Source organism: Pimephales promelas, chromosome 20 (assembly GCF_988280905.1).
Source record: "Pimephales promelas chromosome 20, fPimPro1.hap1.1, whole genome shotgun sequence".
Lineage (NCBI taxonomy): Eukaryota > Metazoa > Chordata > Actinopteri > Cypriniformes > Leuciscidae > Pimephales > Pimephales promelas.
The window spans coordinates 20,878,661-20,901,076 of NC_142788.1; the positions used below are offsets into that span (position 1 = coordinate 20,878,661).

At 38.1% G+C, this 22,416-nt stretch overlaps 2 protein-coding genes across 5 annotated transcripts in view; both read right to left on the reverse strand.

Moving 5' to 3' along the window:
• Positions 1-207: 207 nt before the first annotated feature.
• rsbn1 (round spermatid basic protein 1) lies at positions 208-9,257 on the reverse strand. Its single transcript, XM_039651692.2, has 7 exons — positions 8,199-9,257; positions 6,866-7,494; positions 6,015-6,152; positions 4,726-4,868; positions 4,478-4,645; positions 4,282-4,390; positions 208-3,555 (listed from the first exon to the last, which is right to left on the reverse strand). The coding sequence occupies exons 1-7, from the start codon at positions 8,779-8,781 to the stop codon at positions 3,016-3,018; spliced, it is 2,310 nt and encodes a 769-aa protein (XP_039507626.2). The 5' UTR covers positions 8,782-9,257; the 3' UTR covers positions 208-3,015.
• A 631-nt stretch (positions 9,258-9,888) lies between these two features.
• The window catches only part of magi3a (membrane associated guanylate kinase, WW and PDZ domain containing 3a), a 122,131-nt gene continuing 109,603 nt past the window's right edge, over positions 9,889-22,416 (reverse strand). For 2 of the 4 annotated variants that reach the window (XM_039651666.2, XM_039651667.2), the window contains 11 exons: positions 22,095-22,126; positions 21,251-21,440; positions 21,065-21,159; positions 20,784-20,976; positions 19,721-19,915; positions 18,659-18,844; positions 18,377-18,473; positions 16,649-16,754; positions 16,038-16,175; positions 14,962-15,100; positions 9,889-12,129 (listed from right to left, as the gene is read on the reverse strand). In XM_039651666.2, coding sequence (XP_039507600.2) covers positions 11,348-12,129; positions 14,962-15,100; positions 16,038-16,175; positions 16,649-16,754; positions 18,377-18,473; positions 18,659-18,844; positions 19,721-19,915; positions 20,784-20,976; positions 21,065-21,159; positions 21,251-21,440; positions 22,095-22,126 — 2,153 coding nt within the window. In that variant the 3' untranslated portion in view covers positions 9,889-11,347. Of the gene's footprint in view, positions 12,130-14,165; positions 14,253-14,961; positions 15,101-16,037; positions 16,176-16,648; positions 16,755-18,376; positions 18,474-18,658; positions 18,845-19,720; positions 19,916-20,783; positions 20,977-21,064; positions 21,160-21,250; positions 21,441-22,094; positions 22,127-22,416 lie in introns of all 4 variants that reach the window. The other 2 variants (XM_039651669.2, XM_039651668.2) reach the window with 2 other exon arrangements.

A 22,416-nucleotide genomic window follows, 5' to 3' on the forward strand; every position in this document is an offset into this window, starting at 1 on the left:
ATAAGAGATGAATGTACTGAAATGTTGACTTCCATAATCGCATAGGTAACCTTTTAATGTATTTTATAATACATACAGCTGCAGGTATGGCCAAACAAGCCTTTCTACATGGGCTACAAATGATTGAAAAACTGGTATCAAGTTTATGGTTTGTGACGGTGTTTAACTGTGTCTGCTCATTTGCCTTTAAGAAATGCTTCATATTGGTACACTCATAAAATGGTTTATTTAAAAAAATACATAAAGTCTATGCATTCCATTGCATTTATACACAATTGAAAAGATCCACATGACAGTTCTATTAAATGTAACTTAGAATTTACAAAACATTACTTTGACTATGTTCATAATTGACCATCTAATTAGTCCTTTAAAAAAATCAATGAAATTGAAAACCTTTATACAAATATCAAACAGAGCAAATAATGAATCAAACACAGAGAGCATGCCTTGATCCCTAAGTGGATTTTTCCTATATTACAAACGACCATCAAAAACCTGATCAACACAAAAAAAAAAAAGAGTCTAGCTGCCAAAATTCAGAAGAAACATAGAACGCTAAACATCGTGTTTATTTTAATATACCATGAAACCATAAGTTGTAAAAGCATAATCCTGTGTTACTGAGGGGAGAACATGTCTGTATATATGGGAAGATTCATCTTGTGGTAAATAATGACTCCCGATTTAAGTATTAAGTGAAATGTGAAAGGATCTTTTCTTTCATTAAACAAAACCGTTAATCTGCAGAATCTGAGAAAATACCACTAAATGATGGGGAAAATCATTACGGTTTAGGCTTTCCAACCTGCATACATAATCGTAATCCTAATTAAAAACAGTGGGAAATATAAGCATGATATGATTCATATTGCACATGATTTAAAAATTTCAATGTCATTTACCACCAATTATTCAATATATATAGTTTTTGCATTGTCATCCTTTGGTGGCCGATAAAGTGGTCACCTTCAGTTGATCCTGGATGAGTAGAATTAGCATTTTTTTTTACAATAATAAATACCCAATCATTACTTATTGCCAGACTTTATGAAATTCCATCGCAATTAATGCTTTATACAAACTTGTATAACATCAATTAGCTTAATCGCAGACAATTAAAGACTCGATAGAAGGCACTAATTTTTACAGGATGCATTTGATTAGGGAAAGCCATTAGATCGTTTTGAAACCATAAGCAATGTAGACTGATTGGCTTGCTGGTGTGAAATTACATTCAAATCAGTCATTAGCAATACTTGGCATCAATGGAGAAGCAAAACTGCTGCCCACAACCCTTTCAAAAACTTTGAATGCCTGTTTTAAGACTTAATCCCATTTAAAATAACCACATCAACATGTGCAAAAACATTACTGGCAAGTGACATTACACTTGGCAAGTGAAAGCTAAATTGCACTCATCCAACTAAATCGAATAGCAGTCAATGGTTATCATAAATTACCATGGACAACTTCAGTTCAAACACATAATGAACAAGCGTTATGCAACAGTACTGCTACTTTACTTATGAATAGTATCAAAAGTTTTTTGAAGGAGAAAAAATTTGAGTTTGATTTGGGTAGCAGATTATGGGAACAGCAACAATACAATAACTGGTACAAGAAAAGCGAAGGAATTTATTCACCCCGTTCATTTATATTATTATAATAGATTTAATTCATGTTTGCACTCACTAATTTTCAGAAAAAAATTAAACAAATGCTTAAAATAGCCGAAGCAACAGGAATAATCATTTGGAACATTTTAAAAATGGGGACATGTCAAAGAAAGACAAAAAAACACAAGTTCAGAGAATAATAATAAAGTACGATTAAAATAAAAACCTTCAATTTGGACTCTAAAACTACTATGAGAGTATGAGGTGGATCATAAAACAGCAATGGAAGCATGTTTAGATGAACCATTTCAATCAAGGGGCCGTTGCCTTGCATCAAACTCATTCTAACATGTCAGAATCATAGGTTCAAGAGCTCAAGAAGTCAACCAAATCCCAATAATCCGAAGAAATGGATTAGATTACTATAAAACTACAAAGTGAACATAGAAGAATAAGACTTGACCAAATGAAAAGGCATCAGTATATTGCCCCTGAGTGCAGGTTTGGTTATTACATTTCCATCTAATTTTCTGCTAACGCCCGGTCTTAGATGGAATATATCGTCCATGTCCAAAATAAAAAATATATATATGTAAAAAAAAAAAAAACATTATCTTCTGTATACACGACTTCAGACAGAAAATGAACATGACAAATACATTTATGACCATGATCTTAGAAGACTGACTATTCTGGACAAAAATAAATAATTAAAAAAATTAACAACCCTCTTGTGAAGGCCAAATCCTATTTCCTGCATACGTGAGAGGTAATGAACAGGCTCCTCTTTGATAATTACTGCTATTACTCGTTCAAAAAAGAATTAATTTTCCTTCAAGCAAAGTGTTTTACTCCAAAACCAGAGGATGATCAAAGAAAAAGCAAATATCGCTCTTCACTTGAAATTGATACCTTCTCTCTAGTCTAGCTTAAATGCATCCGATACTGCAGTGTGACATTACATCCTGGGAAGAAGACCAAAAAAGCCTATTTTTCTCTTTTGCTATATACTTGCTGCTCTCCACTTGTGACAGGCACTTTTTTTCCTTGTTTGTAAAAACCAATTAGCAGATGCACATGACGGCCTGCGAAACAACATGAAAAGTCCTTCTTGAGAGATAATTCATCTCATTTATAATAATATATAAACAAATATAAAACAATACTGAGTAATCAGCAAAAATATATTTCAAATTAAATACTTTGGCTGAGAAAAACCTAAAAAGTACTCGCGGCGGGGTCATTTTCTTAACCAAAATCTTAAAAAGAAAAATATAGTCTTCATCGTTTTTAGGCGAAGTCCAGATATTCCTTTTTTTACACTCTGGAATGTCAGAAAAGTCTGTCAGGTGAATTAAAACTCCACCACTCGGCAAAACGAAGGATTCGGAAGTCATTAGGGGAAATCCGTGGACCTGCCGCCATTGAGTGAGGAGTCTGACGCAGGCTCGACGGGAGCCTGTGGAAGCATTAGCTCTGGTGTGGGTGAGGACAGAGGGCTGGTGTCTGAACAGGGAGCGGCGGGAACAGTGTGGGCGGATTTAGCCGGTTGCGGAGGCGCGGGCTGTGGGTCTCTGGGTGGTGTGGCGGGCCTCTGGAAAACCAACTCGTCCGTTTTCGCCACCCCACCTTGTGCCGTGTCTGTCTGTAGCTGGGCGCAGGAGGTGACTTTGGTGTCCGGGTGAACAGGGGGAGGACATGACGTGGAACACAGGTCCTCGGTCTTAACGTCCTTTGACTCCTCTTCTTCCTCAGAGTGGTACTGCTTTAGACGGATGTGCCACGCCAGGCTGCACACGGCCGAGACGGTTTTAAACTGGTGGATCACGTTGCGAGGGATGAAGTAGATGTCGTCATCGCAGAGCTGTACGCGAACGTAGCGGATGCCTTCCCGTCGTAACTGGTTGAGTTTGGCATCGTCCACCCACTGGACACACTGTAAAGAGAGGGGCGTTATGAGCTTGCTGACGCGTTTTACACCAATCAGTCGTTTGTCCTTGGGGAACTTATGGAGCCTCGCCCCCATTTTTGATTTATTCGGACATTCCGCATAACACGATAGTTAACCATTTTTGCTAGCTAGGTCTAAAATATTACTGCTAGCCTACTTGCCGTTTAGACAAAGGGTAACTCTAGGTTTGGAGCATAGACCAGACAGAGACAGTAAAAGCTTGGAGTCCCTTTTATGATGTCATGCCCAGCCTAGTGGAAGGGAGGGGGAAAACACTGCATTATCCTGAGAAGCTGAAAACACTGCATTATAAGCGGCAAGTGTGTAAATGATCACAGTGACACACATACTTTCATGATTAAAATACACTCCGCCCTATGCAGGTTAACTAAGTTGTAAAGAAGAGAGAGCAAGAAAGAGCAGCTGGTACCAGTTAGGCTTGTTGTGATAATCGTGTTGCCAGTGTTACCGCTGTTCTGCCGCAATACCGGTTATAGCACTTCCCTCACCATTGTTTAGAGATTTTTTTAGAAAGCACTCGCGCCAGTGCACACGCACTCCAAGCGAGGTGGGAAAGAGTGAAAAACTCCAATGATGACTTGCATGTTCACTCATAAATTGTGCTTACACAACCCAACTTGCCATGTTAGCCATGAAATATAAGCACTCATGCCTACAGTCCATCCTGTTTAGCAGTTTAACAGCTCCTACCTGTGACACAGGTGGCTCAAACAGGTCTAGCTGAAGCCTTTGAACGACGTCATTGAAGTCCTCCGCGTGAAAACAGATCACATCTTTGGTTATCCGTGGCCGGTCACTCCTATGAGAGACGAGTCATTTTATCAGTAGTTAATTACGCACACTTTTCTGCATGTACGAGCACATGCATAGTTTCTGCGTGGCTCACCATTCCCCAAACTGCACTGCTTTCAGGACACCCACAGCTGCTGTACTCTGCCAGTCGAAGCTCTGGCCAACGTGATCCGCATGGGCTCGTGTCCGATCCTCGAACAGCACCTCGCGCGGTTCACTGGCTCTCGGGAGGTAATGCAAGTTCTTGATCTCATTCATTGATCTACAACCAAAAAGAAAGCGTTTTGTAAGGCGCTACCATGAAAGTCTTAATATCAGCAGTCACATCAAAACAGTGCATACCTTCGTCTCTTGAATGGAGACTTGGGCATATCAGCTGTGGGAACCATCTGCTCTCCAGGCCTCACCCACATGATGGGACCATCGTCGCTCTGGGACCTGCAGTCAAGCTTCAGGCTGGACAGGCTTCCCCATGGCAAAGTCATCTGCACAGACAAACAAAACATTAGTCGTGAAATTACAACCACGCTGTAGCTTTGCCCCGACCACCGTCTCAATGTGTGAATGGCAAGAAACAACTAAACAAACACATTTCCTATTAAAACAGGATGTTGAGGTGGAACCTATCAAAGCAGACTTATCTCAGCCATGACTTACTATTACTATGGGATGCATATTATATCAGTTAATGGCTGATATTGGGGTTTTTTTAATGTATGGATATTGCATATCTAATTGTATATCATGCTCATTTAGATATTCACCTTTGCAATAGCCAAAGGTAATTTTTAAAAACACTCATTTATTAACAAATGTAAAATTTTATAGCAAATCTACATAAAAAAATGTATACTCTACAATATAATGTTATAATGTCTAAATTCCCTTGTAGCATTGGAAATGATAGTCATTTATTAGTCATTAGCTTACACATTACTCTCTGCTTAACAGTTCCTATAGGACGTTTTATTGGACAAAAACTACTGTTTGTGGTAAGCGTTTCCCCAATAACTTAAACCTTTATTCGTCAAGTATGTAATACATTGATTAGTAAATTGGTTACAAAAGTATTAGTAAAGGCATTTATAAATTACAAATGTTAAAAAACATCTATTTCAAATAAATGCAGTTCTTTTAAACTTTCTATTCCTTAAAAACCAGATTATTTTTTATTTTTAATGTAAATGTATCAATTGATTTATTGATAAGCAATGTTTCAATGATTTCTGAAGGATCATGTGACTCTGAAAACTGAGGTAATGGCTGCTGAAATTTTGAAAAATGAAAAATAACAAAACAGTTATTTTACATTGTAATATTATTTTGCAAAACTTACTTCATTTCTGATTAAATAAATGCATTTTTTGAGCACAAGGCTTCTTTAAAAAGAAAAACTTTCAGACACCACATTTATGAACAGTAGTGTATAGATCTCCAATTTTAAGGTTTAGATGTCTTTACAATTACAAGAATGCAACTAAAAATTTTACATAATTGTGCAAGACGACAACACTGGATCCAAAACCGTAGGAAACGCTAAAAACAAATAGTAAATTGAAATGCATCATTTGCACTACAAAACACCATCAGCACTTTCAAACTCCCTCTTCTGTGAGAGATTATGTTCTAACCTTAAGAAACGGAGACTCCTCAAGCATGTCCAAGAACTCCGGGAAGAAATCGCCCACCTCCTCATCTACTGCACCGACCAGACTGATCTGCCTCATAGGACCAGCTCTATATGTCCCAGAGCAGTATGTTCGGCTCACCTGCAACACAAAAGCACTTCAGAGCCAGGTAACAACATCCTAACACACACTTTTTAACTTAGTGCTGTGATGGGTAAAACAACAACAAACAAAAATAAACTTTAAAGGTGCAATGTGTAAAAATTGAGGATCTATTAACAAATGCAAAATGACATCTATAACTATGTTTTCAGTAGTGTATAAAGAACTTACTTAATAAACCGTAACTGTTTTTATTACCATAGAATGAGATATTTATATCTACATAACCACGGACACCCCCTTCAATGAAGGTCGACATATTGTGACGTCAAAAATTTTACAGTAATATGGTGTTTAAGACTACTAGAAAAAGAACATAACTTCTCATGATTCTCATACTTCTTGAAAGAATGAATTTGATGATGTCAGTTTATGTAATCTCTGAGACGCCAGAGAAACAGCCTCACATTTTAAATTTGGTCTGCTTCACTCAAGACTTCATGTACTTTGAACTGACACCTGGTAGCCACCTGACTTGTGTAAATAAAAATTGCCACTGCTTTAACAATCCTCTAGAAGTAAAAATGGTTAAATATATTTGATATAATTCATTTGGTATTCACCCATGCAAGGCATCAATGCATTGTTGCAAAAAAATGGCGTTGCATGCCAAAGCCAAGTCACCTATATGTTTATATAGCACTTTTTACAATAGATACAACGTGTTTCAAAGTTTCAAAGCATCACCATACCTGGGAGTGGAAGCTGGCAATAGTGGTGGTTTCAATGTCCTTTTTACCAAGGATTTCCATCTTGACAGGCGTATTTGGGAAATTGAAGGCAAAGTAGTCCAAGAAATCCGGCAGGTAGGCGGCCGCTCCATGCACCACAGCGAGTGCATAGCGCGCAGCTCCTTTAGGATGTTCGGCAAAGGCGAGTTCCATGAACTCCTGAGTAAATCTTTCAGTGTCTTCAGGCTGCAGTAAGGACAGTTCATCTGCATAAGCATGTAGTACAGACGCCCCTCCATTGGGCTGCTTTTCCTCATGGATGAGTCTGCTGAAGGAGGAGTTGGTCTGAAGCCACGAGCTGCGGATGAAGTGGTCTTGGTGCGAGAGGAACAGCTTCTTCCCACCTTTGGGCGTGTGGTACTCACCTAAGCCCGGACAAGGCTTTTCATCTTTGATGTACGCGTGTACGACAGGGTCTTCAGAAAGAGGCAGATCATCTCCTGACAATCCCACACACACCGTCTGCACCTCTTTGTTGTGCATGCGTAACTTCTTGCCACGCTCATCTTCGCGATGCCGCTTCTTCTTTTTCTTTTTCTTTAGGAGGTATTCCTCCAGGGTCTGGGTTTTGCCATTCTCACTATGGGGCTCTGAAAAGATCAACAGAAATGACAGAACATCAAATAATTATACATTGTACATAGCTCCTAGGACTTCACCTTGCAAAACTCACATCAATGATTTTGTCTCTCCTTGAAAACTTTTACGATACTTTGTGGGGTAACGTTAATCAAAATACAACAAAACTCTGGGCATTTGGTGACCAGTTTCAGAAACAATACCATAACCACTACAGTTGTTGTTATTAACCAAAATATCAATTAAAAAGTACTTAGGCGGTAACAAGGTACAATATCACAACATAATGTAATGATACTGTAATGTAGTACAGAATGGTTAATTTACGATACATGACACTGTAAAATGCCTTAAAGAATATCACTGTATTGTGTACGAAAACTCTGGTATTATTATGGTATAGTACCACGTTATGCATGTAAACATTACAGTTAAGTGTAACGTTAGTAACAGTAAACAAGAGCGATATAATGAGAACGCCTCTGATACCAAGTAGAGAAAATGATAATACGTTTCATTAAAATGTCCTTTCACAGCAGTGAAAACTTTCTTCCTCGATAATATTTAGCAACACTGCTCAAGTGAATGGGGGCGTGCGCGCGCATGGGTTAGCAGCCGAGGCTAACGACACTTTCTCCGCTCACTTCTCAAGTTGGAAGCCAGCCAGAAATGTAAGATCGTTTGGCTTACGTTCAAACGCTATTATTAAAATTACCTTTCTTCTTCTTGCATTCCTCCACTTTAACGTTCGCCTCGGCGTTTTCCTTTTTGGGCTTAAGTTTGACGTCCTTCTCAATGTGTTTGGGCTTGTTGTTGAGGGGCTTGGCCTTCGCTACTTTGAGAGGCGTGAAAGTGAACAGCGGGGAAGGCGGCAGGACCGTCTTCTGCGGGACGTGGGCTGCTGGTGTCACTTTGCGTGGCGGCCAGCCCGGAGGTAATTCTTTCTTGGTGCTGTGGAGCTGATGATGGAGGGGATGACGGTGTTGCACAGGTGCCTGCTCTTTGCTGAAGTTGCGCGCTTGGCTGTTCGGTTGTTGGTGCGGTGGATGCGCTCGTTGTTGGGCATGTTGGTGAGTCTGTTGGTGGTGATGTAGCTTTATTTTTTTCGCTTCCTTCTCCGATCTCTCGCGCTTGTCATCGGACGGCGAACATACTCGTTTTTTCTTCTTTTTCTTCTCTTTGGTGGCTTTGTCAAAGCTGTCCCTGCTCTTCTCCTCTACTTTGACGCGTAGCAGATCGACCTGTGCAGCCATTTTGCACGTAAATTTAAAAGGCTTTAAAAGGGTCTTTTTGCGCATGTCTAATGGGAGCTGTAGTTCTTTTGTCAGTAGCGAATCGGAGCTAACGCATTTGTAGTTTTCTCGCTCAGGACGCGCATGCGCTCAAACCGCTTTGTGGGTAGTGATGTTTCTGAACTGCTACGGTTGAAGGGATGCGTGCATTTTTGCACGCGCCTCGTCCAGGGGCTGACGTAATGCTGTAGCAGCTTCAGGGGTTGGATGGGCGGTTCCGTTTCGTTGAGAGATTTATATTTCTAAGCGCTATGTCTACGTTGAGCTCAAAACCAACAAAATAACAACACACACGACATCCTAGTCATATTTCCGCGGTGGTGGATTTCTCCAGTGTCCGTCTACGCAGGACGCTTTCTTGCCTGTCTTTTGCGCTATTTTTGGTTGATCTATGTACACATAAAGAGTGCGTCGCATCTACCTGTCTGAGTGTCATCAAAAATGTCGATGGACGAATCGTCCTTGCGAGTCGGATCTTTTCACGGAATCCGAACCCAGCCTCTGTAAAGAACCTGGTCTGAACGATTCGATTAGGAATCGATTCATGGTGCTTTTGAGTCAACAACTCACTGACTCGTTAAACCGTCTATGGTTAAAACGAAAAGCGATGGCAAGAGGGTTTTTTGAATAAATGCCATTGAGAATTTGACGAGTGCAGTGAAGAAATCTTAAATGCGCTTTAAAAAATAATGGAAATGTTTGGTTTGCTTGTAGGACTTGTTTTATCAACGCAGAAATGTTTGTAATATACAGCTTTAAATTTTAACATTTGAAGGTAAAAGCAAAAATAGGTTCTAAATGAAAAAATAGTAAGTTTAATCATGGCTGAATACAATGGCAATAAAAATGAAAACGAAAAAAAAAACTTGAAATGTTAACAGCATCAGAATTCTAGGATGGATGGGACCACGTGACAAGACAAAGGAATCACTGAATCTATCTTGAATTGGTTCTCTGACATGAACTGTTCAAAAGAACCTGTTCATGGATGTTGAATTGGACGTGAACACCACCTTAAATGCAACGAAATGAAACGTGCACTTTCAGTCCACTTTAATATTTCATTATGTAGGAAATCAGACACTTAATGGATCACAAGAGGCATAAAAAATAAACGTTTTCATTAAATCTTTATTCATCAGTGCATGAACAGAAGGCCATGACCAGATTATTTTCTTTAACCTCTCTCTCTATTTATATGCTCATACTCTCAATTACTTAAAAAAATAATGGAGCGATTTATAGATTTTTTCCCCTTGTTTTCCCCTCACGAAGGCGAGTTTTATACAGGTGCTGTACATTGTATTTTTATAAACATTTACAACTACCACAATGTAGAGACCACAAGCCTTTTTTTGAGTAAGGTAAATCAATGCAAGGCCACAGTATCATACATACAACCTCATGACATGAGATGCACTAGAGAAACAAGCTACAAACGGGTTGAGATTAATGATCAAGAAGCAATCATAAACCATATCTAGAAAGTATTCACATTTTTCATCATGACAAAAAATAGAAGCACTCAGTCACTAGCATATGTAATGTTTGACTGTTGTCCCATATAACAATCGCAATTGGTATTTCAAAAATACTGTTACGATAAAAGATATCGGACAACATTCTTGAGTCTGAATCTTTGTGCCAATTGTTTGAGGCTTTAAGAACTTGAATAACATCCACCATGTTTGATACATAATTCTGCGCTACATTTCCCTTGGATAGAAGACAGCATCTTGACATTAAAAAGGACGATCTGAAAGATACAGATACGCAAAGACACTTTAAATGAATATGAAGTCCCAATGTTGGGATAACAATGCAATACAAATCATTTGATCGAGTGAAATGTGCAAAAAGTATAAGAAAAAAATATATGTTAGATTGGATAGTATGCAAAAATATATCTGAATTTCCATTCTGCTTCACCTTCTAATGATACGAGCAAACATTTGCTTCTAAATGTACACACCTTGCAAATGCTCAACCGCGATAAATTGTAAAAGCTATAGCACTGTGAAAAAATATGTTTGTTAGGAGGCAAGCTGGAACACTAATAAGTGACCTGGCTCAGAATGAATACAAATACCTATACCTCTATCCATGTATATGTGTACTGAATATCATCATATTAATTTCAATAAATTACATATGCATCTTCATAATCACACAGGCAGTAAACAATATACTTCACCACAAGTTTCTGGTCTTTTAAAGATGGATATGTCAAAAATTCACAGCGAAAGCTGATTAATGCAAAGCCTGCACAGTCACTTGGATCTTGAGGACACTTGCATCATTGGAAGTCGTTGTAAGGACATGCGGCAAATCAAAGATGGAGAATTAATACATAACAATAGACACTTCTTTTTTAAACCTTCACAGAAAAGCATCCTTCATGTTATCATCACAGGAGCAAGGAGACATGGACGAGTCTAGCTTGGCACATAAAAATTGACGCTCTTATTACTGGTGGACACAAGCGAACGCTGCACGTTATCAGTGAAGATGGTGATAGTCATAGAAAAAAAAAATACACAGTGATTCCCATCGATAACTGCTCCCGAACGTATTAAACTCCATGCACTGGAGGCTGTATCCTTGCGGAGCTGGGGACCTTCCAGGGGCCTGGGGTTATAGGGGCTTTCTTGGTGGTAAGGTTCCCATCGTGCAGAGTCTCTAGAGGGGCACCCCTGTCTTCCTCTTCCCCTCGAGGCCTGTCTCGCCCTCTGTGGTCCTTTCGGTTGAGGGTTCCGCTCTCGGGCTCTTTCTGAGCCTGCACGGGAGCCCGCTGAGGTTCTGCTGTCTTGTCCCTCTGGTGTTTGTCACCGCCACCTCTTGAGACACCAGGTCTGGTCTCTCCTGTTTCCCTGTCCTGCTTGTGCATAGTGTCTTCGTCTTTGTGTCTCCTTCCAGAGGTAGGCTTCAATCCATCAGTGGCCTTTTGAGGCACTTCCTGTCTGATCCCAACGCTCTCCTTCTTGGTCTTCCTGGGGCTAGTGGATCGAGGTTCCCGTTCACTAGGTTCGTTCCTGTTGTCCATGTGTAGAGTCTTTTTTGGGCTGCGTGAGCGCTCTTTTCCATCCATTCTTCGGGGAATTGTAGAATTGTCATTGTTGTCATGAGGCATGCTTGAGTCACTCTTTCTAGTTTGCTGTTTGGCGTCTCTGTAATGTTGGTAAAGTTGCCCGTGAGAAGTGGCCATCGGGTCGAGGAGGAGCAGGTCCTCGGGCGGAGAGGGATTGACCTCAGGGGAGCGAGAGCTGAAGGATGGAGATGCTGGTGTCAATGGCTCACTGGATGCAGAATATCTTGGAGAGTTTGCAGATGGACCTGTCATCATATCCTTAATGTCTGAAACAAATACAAAACAGGAAAATTACTATCTATTTTAAAGGTGTGCTTAGTCTGTGGTGTAACAGAAAGAAAACTCCCCCTTTCCTCTCGCCTTACACTCCTCTTTATTACACAACAGTTCCAGAGAAAGATATTTTTTGAAAGAAATTACTACTTTTATTTAGCAAGGACGCTGGATGCATTAAGTTGATCAATAAAATAATAATAAAATAAATAAACACTGTTCTTTTAAACTTTCTATTCATCTAAGAACCCCGTAAAATGTTTCAACATTATAAGAAATGTTTTAATACCAAAATCAGAAAATTAGACTCATTTCGGAAGGATCATGTGACACTGAACACTGAAGTAATGGTGCTAAAAATTCAGCTTTGTCACCACACAAATAAATTCATTTTAAAATGTATTAAAATACAAAACAATTTATATTTTAATAATATTTCACACTATTTTTACTGTATTTTTGATCAAATAAATGCAGTGTTATAAAAGAATAATAACTTTGTTCATGAACATATTTTTAAATACAAACTGAATGTATATTTATTTTTGTCTGCATTCTTGCTAAACCTTTTTAAAATCAACCTCATATTCAGTTTCTTATATTTTGTAAAAAAAAAAAATAAATAAAAAAAAAGGCGGCAGCACTGTTAAAAAAGTGTATTTTCTATTTGTTGTGTTGAAACCTTGTGGTGTGGGTGCAGCATTACGCAAAAACAAGTTTGCAGATTCTGATTCCCATGATTCAGCCATGATTCATTTAGTCCACAAAAGGCAGTGTCTAATAACAGGGATTTAATACACAGATAAAGTGAGTAATATTTAGCTGGTCATGCGATCTCAAATATAAAACAACTTATTAGGCTGTAACTGATCCAGCATGACTGGAGCGAATGTACAAGATTTGAAATGTATTTTTTCACATTTCTATTTTGTAAAACTTTTTTAATGAGGAAAAAAATGACGGAGTGCACGTTTAAAGTTTGCAAATTGGATTTTGTAAATCTGCAGAATACAACTGATAGACTGAACGTAATTAACCTGTCTTCTGAAATGCATTCCAGCAGAGACATTCTCAATTAAAGTGTCAACATTTCCAGTCTTCAGTGGCTTTTGGCCTCCAGATACAGAGACACATATCAAGCAGTTGAAACCAGCTATGAGAACGAGTCAGACTCAGAATGGAAGACGTTGCAATTTTCTCTCAAGATAAAATGTCACGCCGCCAGATGTGAGGCAACAAGAGCCAAAGATTAAACCAAGCTGGTGGGCTCCTGACATGGGTTTCAGTTTCTTTGCCATTTAACTGTCTGGTAAGAAATATATTAAGACTTTAAAATGTAGCCAGGATGCATCATTACAGAGAAAAACTCACTAGGAGGTTCTTGGAAAGACTTCTGTTTTGCTTAAATTAGGACGTGTCAAGTGACACCTTACGGATAGAAGAGCTGTCACAGATTAAAATAACTAATCATGATCAGCGTTATTATCGCTCACTAAAACCATTAAAAAATGAGTTCATTAATTGAAATAAAGCTGAAATAATACAAATATTAGATGAAAAACTTGAACTCGAAAGACTAACTGAAATAAATGTAGTTTAAAGATAATTTATTTTTAATAAAATGATATCATTTATATAATTATAGATAAAATTACTAAATTTACTAAAATTACTAGATAAAATAACTAAAAACAAACTAAAATTAAAATGTAAAACTCAAAAAATAAAAACATTAATAAATACTATAGTATAAACTAAAATAACACTAATTATGATTTATGTCTTGATTTGTTCAGTTCCAAATAATATAGTTTAGAATAATGACAAAAATAGCCAGTTATCACTATGTTTAAATAGCAATAAATGATCTTGAAAACTAATATCTCAGTAGAATTGTGATCACTGAAATTCCCTTTTTTCATTTAGTGACTTTCAAAAGCAAAATGTTCATATCAAGGCAAAGGAAAGGAAAAGAAAGGTAGAACTGCACATACACAGAATAGGCATAAAGGAGGAATGCAAAGTTTACCAAAGTTATAAGGGACAGACCAAGAAAAGCAGAGAAGCCTTTAGTGAAGCTCTGGTTTCATGTGGAAGCACGAGGAAGAGTTCAGACCTAAACAAGGAACAGAGAGAGAGAGAGAGAGAGAGAGAGAGGTGCATAGAACAGTGCCCAGACAGAGAGAAAGAAATGAGCAAAAATAGAGACAGGAAGCAAGAGTGACAGCATTTGAGAGATGCAATGTGTGAAGATAGGAAGGTCTGACATAACATGCATATGACCCCCAAATCACTCGATGGGCCTCATTCACTAATAATGGAGTACAAATCGATTGAGTATTCTGTTGTTGATCAATATGCATGCAATGTTTAGACAATATAAAGGTAAGTGTGATGATGATGATTGTAATATTTCAATAAATCCACTTTTGTGATACTCTATACGAGTCCATTTTCGTGATTATGTTTTGAACAAGAGTACTGATGTAGAAGGAAGTAGCTTTAGAAAACACTGTGTTGAGAAAAGGTAACCGTCACAATACATTTTCAATGGCTTTTGAAACAGCAGCAGAAAACAAACCCATCTTCAGAAATGATTGGTTTCTCAGAGGGGAAGGCAGGCTTCAGAGAACTGATTTTTCTCGGTTCATGAAGCGGATGGAATTCAAATTAGCGCTTCTGCACTTCTGAACAAACTTAAAGAGGCGGTTTGGCACGGAGAACAACTCTCAGCTACAGTACGCCCGTGTTTTTTTCTTTTCTTCGGCAGTACCTGTATTGTTTGAGTGATCTTCTGTGAAAGGTCAGGTATTAAATAGACTCACTATGATCAGGCACCAGGCCCAGTCCGGGCCTCAAAAGAAGCAGCACTTTATTCCCCCCAGCCTGAATGAGCTCAATAGCCCGTGTGTGTGTAATGCCCTGCGTGGGTTCACCGTTGATCTCCACGATCTGATCTCCCACCTGTGAGGTCACACACACAGAGTATTCTGTCATTTCAACAACAACCACTGATTTTCTTAGATGTAACAATATAATAAAATAAAACATCATTTAATATAATATAATAATGTTTTATGTTAGAAAACATTAAGAATAATATATTTATTTTATTTGTATTTTAATGTCATTGTATTGTTGAAATAATACTAATAAATGTTTGATATATTTTTATATTTTGTTTTATATAAAATGCACACTACCATTTAAAAGTGTCAGTATTTGTTTCTTTTTATTATGTAAATTTTATTTTTATTACATTTATTATAATGTTGTATTAAAACATTTCTATTCATAAATAAATGCTGTTGATCTGAACTTTTTATTCTTCACAGAATCCTAAAAAAAAAAAATACATCATGGTTTGCACAACTAAAGGCCATTGCACACTGAGTCCAAAATTTTCGTATGCGTTTTTTTGTATTTGTGATTCAGTGGCTCTGAATTGTCAAAACACCATTCAAACTGCTTGGTACAGATGCGAAAAACGCAGAAAATCGAACCCGATTAGATTTTTGATTGACATAACGTGAGGTCGTATTTATTTTTTAACATGCGAAAATTTCAGACACGAATTTCAGACTCAGTATGCAAGGGCCTTAACTGTATTTTTTATCACCAAATCAGCATATTAAAATAATTTTTCAAAGGATCATGTGACACTGAAGACAGAAGTAATGATGCTGACAATTCAGCTTTGATATTACAGGAATACATTAAAATTAATGGAAAAAAATAAGTTAATTTTAAAAATGGATTCAAATTGAAAACTAGATTATTTTAAATTGAAACAATATTTGACAATACTACAGTTTTTAGTGTGGTATAAAATAAATAAATATTTATTTATATGCATAAATAAATGCAAGCAAAAGAATCTGACATGGTTGTTAGTACTCACATGTATCCTGCCATCTTTCAGTGCGGGACCGTCCTCAGCTAGTCTGAGGATGAAGAGGCCCATGTTATATTCCTTCCCTCCTCGCAGACTAAAGCCAAAACCTCTCTGTCCTCTCTCTAACTCCACGGGATAACAGCCCTGAAAACAAAAATGTTTTGTCATATTAAAATAAATTTAACTTTAAGACAGTTCACATTACATCTAACTGCAGTGTACTGAACTATGCAAATATAATATCACACATTTCTTGCTTTTATCAAAGCCATTCTGTTCTGAGTGAAAAAGCAAACTGCACTCTACACCTGTCAGCGCTAATGAGAAATGACACTTGATTTGCATATCTCAGCTCAGTCTTTATCATTATATTTGACTTATTTTGCAAACATTTCCTCTATTTCATCTCACATAAAGTTCACTGTGGCATATAGTGAGAAAGCTTGAGGTGACAAATGCTTCCATCTCAAAGTTTCAAATGTAATTTAATCTTCATAAAACATGGACATAAAAATTAAGTACTTACATCGGTTGCATAATAATCATTAAACTCTATTACTGCAAGCCTAACAGGAATTATTACTCCGAGCACTGCAGCCGTCTCATTTAAATCTCACCTGCTTTGGTCCTGAGGTGATGACAGCACCCATCTCACCCTGAGGCAAGGATTTGTACTCCGCTCGGGCCATGGTGTCTTTCCTCTCCTCCATCTCGATGCCATTCCTATATGACACACACAATTAAAGGCTGCTTTAGGCCATTCCATGAACTGGTGAGCAAAATAAAAGCATCTCCGTTCATGAGAATGTGCAGTGAAATTGTACAGTAATTCCTACAAAGAGGCTGAGAGTCTCTGTTCCAGACGTCAATGGTGTGCAGAGCTCATTATATTCTTTTGTTGGTCTTAAGTGTGGGTAAAAGCTTCAACAGTGGCTGCTCATATTTTCTGAGCCTTGACTGTGGAGCGAGTTCAAAACAAGATTACTCAATTTTTTTGCTGAAAAGAATACCTGTCCTAGACTATGTGCTTGGGCTTGAAATGAAAAGAGAGGTGGTGAGCGTTCTTGACAGAAGAGAAATGGAAAGAGGTCCTTGAAAATGGAAGGTTGCAAATGGGGTGGGGGTAGGATGTCATGATCCATAAATGATATCAGTTTGATATATAATGAACACGCTTTTGTACAAGATGTCAGGCTATATGTCAGTGTCAATATTCTACACGTTATTTTCGTGGAACAAAATAAAAAAAATAATAAAAAATCTCTCTCAACTCATGAAAACAAACTTTTCTGTCCTGTCATACTGTGTACATGCACAAACGTGGGGGCGTGTGTTGTGTTTTACTTGCAAATTAAATTACATGCATGGAAATTTCGTAGCTAAGTTAGTGAGTCAATTATCGAGTCTTGAAATTACCAAAAAGTACCAATAAATGACATGGTATTATATGTGTTTTAGCTGGGAATGATTTGTAAACAGGATATTCTGGTAACGCTTCCTTTTACAGTACAGTACTTACAGTGTACTTACCTAGAAAGTACTGGCTAATATAAGGTAAGTACATGGAATAGGGGTAGGTTCAGGGTTAGTACTAGTTATTACCCAGTAATTGAAATAAGTACATAGTATTTACATGGGTAACTGGACTGTAAAAAGGAAGCGTAACCGATATTCTTTTATGATTAGTGTCCATATGTTTTATTAACAGGTCATGTTAGTATTGTGTGTTTACCATGGTAACTGTTGTTTCGATAACCTTAACCCAAAATACCACTTTATTTTTATTTTGTGTGATTTTCTATATTTTTCATGACTGTGGTGGCTTGTACCAACTAACTTTATTGTATTAACAAAAACTAGTTATTAATCAGTGTTAGTAATATTCATACAATTTACGTGTATGTCAAGTAGGATGGTATTCGTCAATCAATTTTGAGAAATTAATTTTCTTGGTTCAAATTCCTTCAATGACTTTCTGGGCCGTCAAGTTTCCACCTCTCAAATTTAATAAAAAATATCTTCATTTGTGTTCCGAAGACGAACGAAGGTCTTACGGGGTTGGTACAGCATGGGGGTGAGTAATTAATGACTTAATTTTCATTTTTGGGTGAACTAACCCTTTAACATAGTAAAGTACCCAGTAGTTACAGACAACGTACATAAAGTGTGACCAAAATCACGTTGTTTAGATGATCAAAGATCTCATCATGTAATAATCGATTACAAAAAAAAACACTTTAAAATCGAACTGTAGACTAAAAGTTTTGTGTGTTGACTGTAATGATTGTGTGTGTACGTGCGTGTTATGAGTGAACATAAGCTGTCCGTCGGGATGGAGCTTGTACCTGTCATCTCGGTTGGCAGGCTGCTGTCCCACGGCTCTGTGCTGAGACGCTGGGCTCTGCTTGGCTGAACTGGTGCCCGACGGAGGTCCGCTGTGTTCTGAAAAATAAATAGGATTATCAGTGTGGCAGAAAAACACATATACTCTACACACACAACTCCATCCCAAGTTTCAGTTTCAAACTTCATGTTACAGAAAAAAATAAATATGCAATCTAGTTTCCTTCTTCTAGCTCACTGTTTACAAAAATAATGAAGAGAAAATATATATTCGCAAAGCTTACCCTCCTCAGGCATGACGGTGAGGGCAACAGTGTTTCCAGCTTCTTTGATGAGCTGCACAATGTCATTGTGTGACAGCTCAACAATGGACTGGCCATTCACAGCAGAGATGCGATCGCCCACTTTTAGCCGACCGCAGCGGTCTGTGGGACTGCCGTCTATGATGCGGCCAATCTTATGAGGGATAACTGGGAACAGAGGGATCCATGGTTATTTCATGTATAGTATACATCTTGACAGACTACAAGAACAACAAGATCTGAGATGGTTATAAACCACTGAGAAGTGCTTTCAAAAACTCAGTAACAGTAGTCTGATTATGCTGTGTCACATGATCAGGAGAAATACTATAAATATAGAATAGAATTTACGTAGATATACTAAGAAATGGCCAGTGTATATATAATGTAATTTTTCAATGTTCAAATACAAAATATTTTTGTATACACTACCATTTAAAAGTTTGGGGTCAGTACGATCTTTATTGCAAGAAATCACTTCTTTTATTAAGCAAGGATGCTTTAAAATGACAGGGGCATTCAAAAAAAGACATTTATGTTACAAAAGAATTCTAGTTTTAATAAATGCTGCTCTTTTGAACTTTCTATCCAATGATTTCTGAAGGATCATCATGTGACACTAAAGACTGGAGTAATGAAGCTGAAAATTCAGCTTTGCCATCACAGAACAAAAAATATCACTTTTTAAAATGTGAAAAAAGGTTTATTTCAAAGTGTACTAATATTTCACCCATAATTTTCAACCTCACAGCATAATTTCACAAATAAAAAAGTCCTACTACAAATGTTCACAGCGTTTTCCCTTATTCAGAGCTAATGGTAATAGCTATTAGATCTGAATAAGCTCTGGGTTTATTACTGTTATACTTCATAGCTAAACTAGCGTTGATTTTATTATCGGAATTGCATTGTACAGCATATCACACCTTCAAGCGACTGGATGAAAGACATAATGTAGATTTCAGCCACATTTTCGACAATGTAATGAGTCTGTAGTTGCACATCTGAAGCTGAGAGCAAAGAAAGCAAAAAGCTATTTCTCACCTCCAGGCGGAGGCTTGTTTTTAGAGGTGAGGATGACAAATCCGAAGCCCTCGTTGTCCTTGCGCTGAAGAGTGACTTCGTAGGGCTGAGGGTGACCGTGGCCGGACACCTCGATGTGGGGGGGTTTGGGGGAGCCGTTGACCAGCGCTGGAGCTTGTGGAGCCTGAGGTTGTCCTCCATCATCATCCTCTCTGTCTGCTCAAGCACATATAATATTCAGTGTTTAAATGAACAAAGATTTGATTTCAGACACATTTTGTATTGCTTTATTTAACAATAACACACACTGGTAGCATGTATAAATTTAGCCAACCATGATGTTGTGTGGATCATTTTTGCAGTTAACATAAAGTAAATGGTCGCTGCTGAGTAATTCTCTTTTAAATACTCGCCAAAGCCGAGGATTATTCCAGTGATAATCACTAGTGTTTTTCTTCAACCTCTTGAATTGTTTATAAAATGATTTGGGGTAATTTGATTATTCTCAAAGGCTAAGCAACTAACAACATTGTACGCTTAGTTCTGCTTAACACAATTTGTAATTTACATCCATTCTGCAAAACTGAGTTGAAGCCATCTGGCCTCGATGATTCGTGAAAGAACTATCGGCAAAAAAAAGAAAACTTCTTACAATGCTCAACATGAAGTAAAACAAACAAAATCCCTATGTGATTTAACAAAACTGAAAAAGAACATTTATGAAAGTGTTGAAAAAAACTGCAATGAGGCATAAAGCCAAATTTCATAATGGCTTCATAATTTAAGTTTTTTTTCCTCCAAATTACCCCGTGTGTGTTGTTCTTTTATGGTTACTCGGCGCTTCTGAGTCATTGTTCTGTTTGCAGCACATAAAAAGTCTTCTGCTTTGACTGAAAACACTGGTCATTAAATTTAGATTTTGTGGTTATTATTTTATAGCTCAACTCAGAACTAATGGAGTGAAACACTAATTCCTCACAGGGAGTGGATCGTGTTCCAGACATAAGTGCTGGGTATCACTGAAACCTCTGAAAGACGTCTACAGCAGTCAGGAAATAAACGTTTCATATAGGGGGGTACAAACCTGGATGGGTGAGCTTTCTACGCACGGTCAACATCACCTGCCCGTTGCGGGCAGCGTTGGTCATGAGCTCCAGAACTTGTTTGTGAGATTTGCCTTTGACAGGAACACCGTCAATACAGATGAGCTCATCTCCAGCCCGCAGACGCCCATCCTTCTCTGCGGCACCCAGAGGAACGATGGCACCAATGTACACCTAAAGAGAGATGGTGTGGTTAAAGGTCACATCACTTTCTGTTGTGACAATATGGTGACGAATCACTATGAAGCATGTCAACGCTCACTGGCTGATCTGGTCCTTCTCCACCCAGCACTCTGAACCCAAATCCAGTCTCCTGGTTCCTCTTGATAAACACGTCCAGCTCTTTAGTGTTGGATGCTGAAAAAAAAACCCATAAATATTGTGGTGTAAACAACAACTGTGTCTCACATGACCACAAACAGATCACAAATGTCAAGGTAGAACTCACGTTTGCTGTCCAGCATGGCTTTAGACTTGAGGTAGAGCTCAGATGGGTCCAGTTTTGGGGAGCTGGAGCGGATGGCATGTGGAGGGAATGGGAGGGACTGGGGCGCAGGCTCAGCCGGACTGGGAGTTTCAGTACTTACGGAGCTGGTGGAAATGTCCTGCTTCTGGGTAATGGGAATGGCTGAGGTGATCTAAATGAACAGATGGACACACACAGCAACAAACATTACCCAAGGTTCATCAACGTTACAGCACTTTAGTTAATAACACTCTTAAAGGGATAGTTCATAGTTCAAGTAATATCCAAAACCCTAGCATCTACAATTAATATTTTTAGGCTATTATGTAAAATGCATTAAAGGAAAAAGAAACTTGAAAATGTGATGTATTGATCTGAATATCTGCATCATTATGTACCAAACAAGCATGAATCTTCATTATTTGTCCTGGAGTCACTCAAACTTCATATCCGTGTTGAATACAATGCTATACAAACAGCACTGAAATTAATAATCAACATTTGAGCCTGTGTGGGAAACACTTGTGAGAGAAGCCCACTAGGAAGTGCTCCTGAGGGGCCTGTTGACTCAGCAGAGTCGTTCGCTGCAGAAACAGTTGTTTGCCTCGAAGTGATTCGCCATATCCTGCTTTTAAAATAACATTATAGCGTTTGCCACTTGCTCTGTGAATAATGTACGACCGCAAGGAACTCGCTTTGCTGAAATACCGAGAACAAGGCCGATAAATAATTCATCCTGCTTCATCTTCATTTCATCAAAATTCCCCAGTGTTTCGGAATTAAATCCCCAAAATTGAGTAATTAAAAGACATTTAGCTGAACTTACAGGTTTCAGAGACTTCACGGGAGATGTCTGACCTGCAGGCACAAACAGATATAAAGAGGGAAGTGAGAATGAGCAAGTACAGTTGGAAAAGTATGTTCCGAGACTAAATAATTAGTCAGGGCCGTTTATTGCTGGAAAAACGCTATTCATCAATTTATTTATTACATTTGATACCTTTAAATGTGGAGTGTGTCATTTTTGTCAGTTATTGATCTGATAAACAGATAGTTTGTGAAAAAACAGATAGATGTTGCTGTCGGGATGCTCAAACAAACAGAGCATGTTTTCAATAGAAATCAGCCTAATGTATACTGTAAGTATT